The sequence below is a fragment of the Centruroides sculpturatus genome, unplaced genomic scaffold, assembly GCF_000671375.1.
Source record: "Centruroides sculpturatus isolate CEXI.00-Female unplaced genomic scaffold, Cexi_2.0 scaffold15, whole genome shotgun sequence".
In the NCBI taxonomy this organism is placed as follows: domain Eukaryota; kingdom Metazoa; phylum Arthropoda; class Arachnida; order Scorpiones; family Buthidae; genus Centruroides; species Centruroides sculpturatus.
In genome coordinates, this window is record NW_019384585.1 from 1,301,148 (window position 1) to 1,309,545 (window position 8,398).

Genomic DNA, 8,398 nt, shown 5'->3' on the forward strand with positions numbered 1-8,398 from the left:
TTTTTTTCAGTTTTAAGTATTTTTTATGTTTAATTACATTTATATCAAAAATTGCTAAGAACTAAAGCGATTAAGGTAGATTTAGCTGTCCTTTACATCCATAAACGTTATATGTCAGCGGAACAAGTGGAGTGAGCTTTGAGCGTTCCACAATTTTTGGAGACTGTCTATACACGGGCTTCCTAAACAAGCCTACATGTATGTTTGTCCAAGAAATTTTTGGATGAAATACAAACTGCACAACTTCAAAATCGCATAAAAATAATCCGCATAAAAAGAGACCTTACAGTATTAATCTCCCAATACAAACCTCTTTTTGCAAAATTTTAGAAATTCTGTAACAAAAAACACAGGAGTTATTAAGCTTCAAAGTTGGTGAAGAAAATGGTGCCCTACACACATGCATATGTATACATACATACATACATACAAAAAAATATCCTTGACTGTTTTACATTTCTTGATTTTTCAAGGTCTTCCCAAGTCCAAAATCATAAAAGTCTCAGGGATCATTTTTTGACCAATTGACATACTTTTTCTTTGTTATGTATAAATAGCTGGGAAAGTAAAATATAAATTATTGATTTAAATTAATTTGGATTTAAAAAATACTTGTTTCATAAATTTTCTGTATTGAAATTTATGAAATATTGAATTTTGTTATTTTTAAATTGAAACTAGAATATTTTTGATCTTGTCTTCAAACTGAAAGAATTAGGTTACAGTCATTTCATTAATAATATAATATAATTATATTATGAAGTAATATTGTTGAGACTGTGCTGTGAAAGTATCAGTAAAAGAAATTCTTATTGATGATGATTATGATGATATGGCAAAACATATTTTTTGGATTCAGAAGTTGGATGATGATATGAATTTATAAGATTCTGTTTAAAATTTTCTTTTCAAGTTTTAAATGATTTTAATTAAAAATAATTAACATAATTCAATTTGATTTATTACTACAGTACATGACTTTCTGTGTGATGTTAGTAATGTTGGCATCTGCCACATTTCTGATTCTGACTACCGTCCAGAAGCTAGTATTGCTACTGACCTTCTCCTTAATATACTGTACCTTAATACTTTTGACACATGTTTATCTGTTTGACATGTATGATCATCTATTGATTCAAAAATTTGGGTAAGAAGCTTTTAATAAATAGCAATTCTCTACTTAGTTTCTAACTTTCAACAAATACATTTTTATGTAAAAGTCTTTTTTTTATATATTTTATTACATTATTCGAAAAATTTATTTGATAAACTACATTAACTTTTGATACCTTTTGAATTACTTAATAAAACTATTAAATGTAATGAAATAATTTATATATATTATCATTATTATGTTTGTTATTAATTACAGGAAATTTTATTTTTAAACATAAACTACTCTCAAGCATTGGCTATATTTTAGTAAATGTAAAAATAATCTAAAAAACTACTTAATAAAATATGTAAATATTGAAATAATTGTGGAAAATTACTTTGTTAAAATGATTATTAATGTAAAGGCTTATCCAAAATCAGTTAACCATGATTTATTTTAAAATTACTTTAAGAATGATTAAAACTACTATGAATCAGTTGCATGCTATTAATTTTGGTTTAGTCGCTTCCTAAGAAACAGCCAAATCATGGATAATAAAATTTAGCTGTTCTAAATTGTTTTTTAAACAATTCTTTAAAAAATATTTTGATTAGATGATTAGACCTCCTCCTATAATATTAATGTTTACTTTATAAAATACATATATTGGAGCTTTACTATGTTATTTTATATTAGATTCTTTTCATTAATTATAGTTAATTTTTGTTATTATTATTAACTTTTACAAAAATTANATCCATAGTGTTACCACCTGTCCAGTTTTCACCCAGACAGTCCAGGAATTGACTCACTGTCCAGATGAACTATTAATTTTGTCCTGGAATTTCGTAGAAATTGTGAAATTACGATGAAACAAAGTTCTTGCAAATATTTTTACAAATTTACATTATTTTAACAGCGAAAGAACTCACACTCACTGAAACTCGTCTGCAATTCTGCCATGTTAGTCTGTTTATTCTGATGTGTGGCGCGCAACCTGTCAACCGTTCTTTTTGAATGTGTCTCCAATAGAGTTAAGTTATCTGTACCTGTTCTTTCTTAATTTATGTTACTTACGTTGCTCCTACGCAAGTCCCTAGTCCCTAACTGTAACTGTAACTTAGAAATAGTGGCTGGTTTCTAAAGGCAATTATCATGCTACTTTTAAATGCAATTTAAGACTTAATGTTAATTGCTTTTTGTATGTAAATGAAAATTATTAATTTAAATAACTATTGTTGTAACCTACTGTTATTTTAAGGAATAACAATGCTGTTCTATTTAATTCACAAAAAATACAGACAAAAAGAATAAATGGCAAGTAATATGGTGATAGAATGTTTACAAACAACTTTAAATCATATAATTTTTTTTGTGGAAATTTAATTATAGGTTCAAGTATGCTGAGATGGTAGATTGAAAAATACTGATCTAGATGCACACATTTATGCTATATTTTCTGTTGTTCACTGCAGCTTTCCAAAACTATTTTCTCCTTTTTCTGCTATGTAGAGAGAGTTCCTAAGGAATGGTAAATTTATTTGCAATTTCTGATTTTTCTGTATCAACAAAATCTAGTTTTCTCTTGTTTGCCATTTCTATCTACTTTGAAACGAAAATGGTCAATATGCCAATTAATTAATCACTGTCAGCAATTAAAATGTCAACATGTGATTCAAAGTTGATGCAAAATTTACATAGTATGAATGTTTAGTTCCAAATAGGGAGATACATATAGACAATTCATAAATTTGATTGGCCAATAATTCAGTAAGAAGTCAAATCACAGATGTGCTTGTTATCAATATATTTTTAAATTTTTTAAATCTAAAAATAATGATTTTAAAGTGCTAGGAGTGCTAGGATGCAATCTGACTTGATTAGTCAGATTGCATTTAAGAATAAGATTGTTACTTTAAGTGCAAAATGCTAAAATTTTGAATTTTATGTTGTGCATAATTCCATACAATACCAATCTTCAGCATTCTGTTATCATCATCCATTTTTGTAAAAATGATGATATAAAGTCTCTGGATCAGATTTTGAATTAGTGAAACATGATCTCAAAATAACTCTAACTTACAGAAACACACTGTATCAAGTATATAGGAGTTAAGTCTGGACAAAAAATTTCAAGTTAAAGGAGTTTGAAGACTTATTAGGAGTCAATCTGTATTTGAATTTTCTAAGGAATGATACTATCCAAGTTTTGTTTATTTACTCATTACTAACAAGGGGACAGCATGATGTTCAGGTCACCAGTTTTGATCAAACTCTGTGAGATTATAGTGCATCCCCAACGATTGATATGTGCCAAGCAATAAGGCACGATACTCAAAAGTAAGCAAGAAAATTCAGATCAAAAAATGCAAATCACTTCTAAGTTTTAGAATTTCCTTTATTTGCAGTGTGGCTGGTGGCTTGATGAGGATGTGCTGTTTTGTAATCATAAGGTTGGTGTTTTGAATCTTGATGTATTCAATGTTTTTTTTTTTCCATAAAACTATAATTTTCAGTTTATTCTTGGTATTTTGTAATTTATTATAGTCAGAGAGAAAAATTGATTTATTTTTAGAAAACTACAAATACACAATAATAAGGGTAATAAAACAATAAAATTTGTCTGTTTCAAATGACAAGTCAATGTCAAAAGCAATTAACAAATGCTACCTAACAATATTTCTTTAAAAACAAAGCATTTTCTATACATTCTGTACAGTTCATACTTAATCTGGCAACAAAGTCATTGTTTAACCTAAATGTGTGTATAATTGCATCTTTGTTTGTTAAAGAACAAAAAGATGGTTTCGATATCTCATATCTCATGCCAACATCAATAGCATAGAAATGTTTTCTGCGATAGAATTACTGCATGACAATATTACAAATTTACATATTGTGAAAGCATTCTTCCAAATCAAGACCTAATTGCAGCTGAGAGTTCTTCATCAATTTCAGAAGTTGTGAAGGTGGTAGAAGTGATTCTTCTCCAAATTAGTTGATAATGGAGAAGTTTTTTAAACACTAATCTGGTTTGTTTTTCCAGTGACATACAGTATGTAAATCTTCTTATTGTAAAAATTTGCATTTATTCAATTTGCACACTGCAGAAATGTTTATTGCTTCACATGCTTCTACGACAATTATCATCCATAAAATTGTGCTCCTGGAAAGCAGATTGAATAATGTTAATAAAAATGTCTTCTTTTATTAACAAAATACAAAAAATTGACTTTTAATATTGATAATTTTGTTTATATCTAGTCCTGTTTCCAAATAAATTATAAATAAATGTTAGTATGAATCCCATATGTACTGTACATGAATATTTGAAAATAATTTTTAAATAAATATAATAAATTTAAAAATACCAGGATGAAGTGAAAATTATAGTTTTAGGAAAAAAGATAACACTGATACCACCAAAATCAAAATACCAACCTCATGATTACAAAACTGGTGTGCCCCCATCAAGTCACTGGCCACTATGCAAATGATGGACATTCTAATAGTTTTAAGTGATTTGTAATTTTTGATCTGAATTTTCTTGTTTAGAGTATTGCACTTACTGCTTGGCACATGTCAGTCATTGGGAATGTACTATAATCTCACCAAATTTGATCATAATCAGTGACTTGAACATCATGCCCCTCGTAAGCAAACATATTGGCTAGCTGCTAATATAATTAGGTTATTGATTTTAAATTTTGCCATTTGTTATGACTTGTTTTATTAATATTTTAAGTTGTTTAAAAAATTTTTTGATAATTATTTATGATCTTATAATTTTATGCATATCAGATTTTGCTGTAGCTGATATTTTTTTACTTATGACTTTAATTTTCATATTAACTACAGATATTGGCTACAGCTGGTACTGCAGTTAGGAGGAGGACTTGCTATTTTAGGAATTATACTATTTGTGGAAAGTCCACAGACAGAAGTAAATATTTTTGGTTTAATTTGAATTTTAAATTGAAATTTGTTTTTTATTAGATTTGAATATGTATAATAATAATAATAATAATAATAATAATTGAAAACAGAAATGACAAATAAGGAAAAAAATCTGTTGCAGAAAATTATTAAAACTTTTTGTATTCATATTTTTTATTAATGTGTTTAATTTTTGTATATTTTTTCTTTAAAGACACCAAATTCTTTCATTCCATCGAAATGTATAAATTTATCAAAAACTATTGTTGATAACAGAAGATACAACCAGTTATTATCAATTTTTGTTTTACTAGTCATCTATATTTGCTGTATTACACCTATGGTAAGAAAATGGTTTTTTTAAATTTTTCTTTTACTCTTAAAAACACAGCCAGGCTTGTAACATTAAAATTTCTACAAATTTTGTACTTTTAAATTGGTATTAGTTATATGCATTTCACATTTATTAATCTTTCCTAAAAATATTAATGTTGTAAACCCAAGATTTGAGTGTGATTATACTTTGGCAAATAAAAGAGATGTTCTAGTTTTTAGATAATATAGAATAAATATTTATTTGATTGGGCTTTTACAATTTGAAAAAATTGTAGACATATAAATTCCCATTGTTGTTCGTCCATTGTCTGTCCTTCCTTAATCTCAAAAATGTTGTTAAATAGATGAAAGTCAAGACCAGATTTGGAAAGCTTAGGGTAGGAAGCCTTGATTAACTATATATGAACATCATGTCTAAACCATAAGTTATGTGAATTCAATTCAAAAATTTTTTCCTGAAAGGAGTTAGATTAATAACTGTCACAACTCTATTGCTAGCAGGAAAAGTATGATGTACAGGGGAAAGACACTACTAATTTGAGGTGAAGAACATATATTTTAAATTGAATAGATTAAGAATATGATTAAAAATTGCAGCTCAGCATTGTACAATGTCACAATAAATAATTGCTCATTTTAAGTTTAGACTTTATTATTAAAGTTACAAAGTATAGAACTGCTAATATTTTTACCCCTTTTTAAATGAATAACGTATTCATTAAAAAGAAAAAAATATGATAGTATGATTTAAAATTTTTTTAAATGTAATAAAAGTTATAAAATAAATTCATTAAATTAGATTTTTTTCAAGTTCACAAATCTTATTTAAGAAATAAAATGATTATTTTATTATTGAAACAAATTTTTTGAAGTTTCTTTTTACCCTATGGGCATGAAGGAATTATTTTTATTTTATCCATTATGGGTTTGGCTAGGCCCAAAATGTGCAACACTGAGTGGTGAGGTATGTGGCTTGACATATCCAGGTTAGTTGTTTCATGAAAAATTCCTGGGGCCATTTATCTGGATTTAATTCTGAATCTCTTGGAGTGGTAGGTGAATCTTTAGCCATTTCAGCCATTTGGCCATCCATTTTCAATAATTATTTTATATCAGCCATTAATATTCTAAATTTAAAATACTGAAACAATTTATTTATTAAAATGAGAAGTGATTAGGTTTTAATTGTAACATGAAGAATTTAGAAAACTTGGTTTGAATAATTAACAAATGTTTAAAAAAAAATTATGTGAATAAGTTTAATTTTTAACAGTCATTTAAATCAATCATGATTGAAATAAAAATTTATTTTAAAATGTTGTTATATGATTAAAAAATTATTATTGTTGTCTGTAGGATATCACATAATTTCATTTAAAATATTTTATTTAGTCGCTAAATCAAATGCTTATATTATAATGATTCTCTATTTTAAAATGTGTTCTCTTATATTTCATTCTGTTTATAAGTAAATAAGTATTTCTTTCATCAAAAAATAAAGAATTCTCTTTTATGGATTTATAAATTATTTTATATTACAATTCAATATGTAATATTTTTGTTTAATGAGTTACTCTTAATTATTAATTGGATAAAAACTAATTTTATGATTCTTTTAGTTTCTGTTAGATATAACCCATTCTACTGGCTGCTGGCAGCTACACTTAAATTTTTCCAAATTAGTTACATCTATAGAAAATGGTACATTAAAATGTGAAGATTTTCTCCTGAATGGATTTACAGATGTAAGAACTTTTTCAATTATTAAAGAAATTATTAACATTTATTTTTAAGAATATTTTATGAATTATTAAATAAAAAAAGTGAAATCCCATTTAATGTGTATCTATAACACAAATTTGTATGATGTGACAAAAAAATTGCAACTTGTATGCCTAAATAATTTTAATTTTGTCTTCCAACATTATGCATTTTCTTCAACTTCTAGGTCTAGGTTTAAATTTGAATAAAATCATCTAATAATGCATGTCTTGATAACACAATTTTCTAAAATGTGGAACGTACCCTCTCATATTATATGGGACTCCACTGTATTCTGTTTTATTTATTTTATATTAAGACTAATAGCATGTGATTTTTTAAAAATATATTTTAATTGTATTATAAGTAGCTTCCGAATTTAAGATAATCTAATTCAGATAAAATTCAGATAGGGTAGTTAAATGCATTTTTCAAAATGCTGTTGCTATGATATTATAATCACTTATTAGTGTTGTTATTACATTGCACTAATAAAGTTTCATTTTATGCCAATGCCTCCTGCTTTGTGTATAAGGAGGAGGTATAGAAGTTAAATTAAGCAAGAGATCTAAACCATCAAAGAATTTAGAATGTATACTACAAAATAAAACTATTGACAAATTCACTAAAGTTATTCCTCTAAAGTTAAAAAAAAACAGTAAATTACTAATTAAAATTAACAGACCAGAGTTTAAAGTATTTTAAGTTTACATTGCCATTAAAAATATTTATTTAACTAACTAGTTAAATAGTTTGATAAAAATTTAATTCATTACAATAATAATAAAACACTTCATATTTTAAAATCTCTTTCTTTTTCATTAATATTTTAGTCTACTAATAACAATGAAACAAGGCTAATTTTCAAGTATTTTAAACAGACTTATGAATGTATAATGTAAATTCAGAAATTTAGTTTATTCCATCATTAAAATTTTTAAAATAATGTCATATTACATATATATGTAAACAACTGAAGAGGAATGTATAAATTTGAAATGCCTTTTTCAATCATATCAGAACTTTACATGAATTAAAATAAAATTTCTCAAATATGAACCAATATGAAATAGCTACCCATATTTCTTGAATATGGGTAATTTCTGGATATCTAATTAAATTGAAGTTTGGTATAAAAACAATAAAATTTTAATTAAAAACTTGAACATTGGCTAGCTGCTAATATAATTAGGTTATTGATTTTAAATTTTGCCATTTGTTATGACTTGTTTTATTAATATTTTAAGTTGTATAAAAAATTTTTTGATA

At 25.8% G+C, this 8,398-nt stretch overlaps 2 protein-coding genes across 2 annotated transcripts in view; both read left to right on the forward strand.

The window, feature by feature from the left end:
- LOC111624573 (adenylate cyclase type 5-like) overlaps positions 1 to 8,398 on the forward strand; it is an 83,851-nt gene that overhangs the window by 56,119 nt on the left and 19,334 nt on the right. The gene's annotated exons all lie outside the window — the stretch shown is intronic.
- LOC111624574 (adenylate cyclase type 6-like) overlaps positions 5,251 to 8,398 on the forward strand; it is a 37,515-nt gene continuing 34,367 nt past the window's right edge. The window contains exons 1-2 of the mRNA XM_023367465.1: positions 5,251 to 5,375; positions 6,988 to 7,113. Coding sequence (XP_023223233.1) covers positions 5,373 to 5,375; positions 6,988 to 7,113 — 129 coding nt within the window. The 5' untranslated portion in view covers positions 5,251 to 5,372. The remainder of the gene's footprint in view (positions 5,376 to 6,987; positions 7,114 to 8,398) is intronic.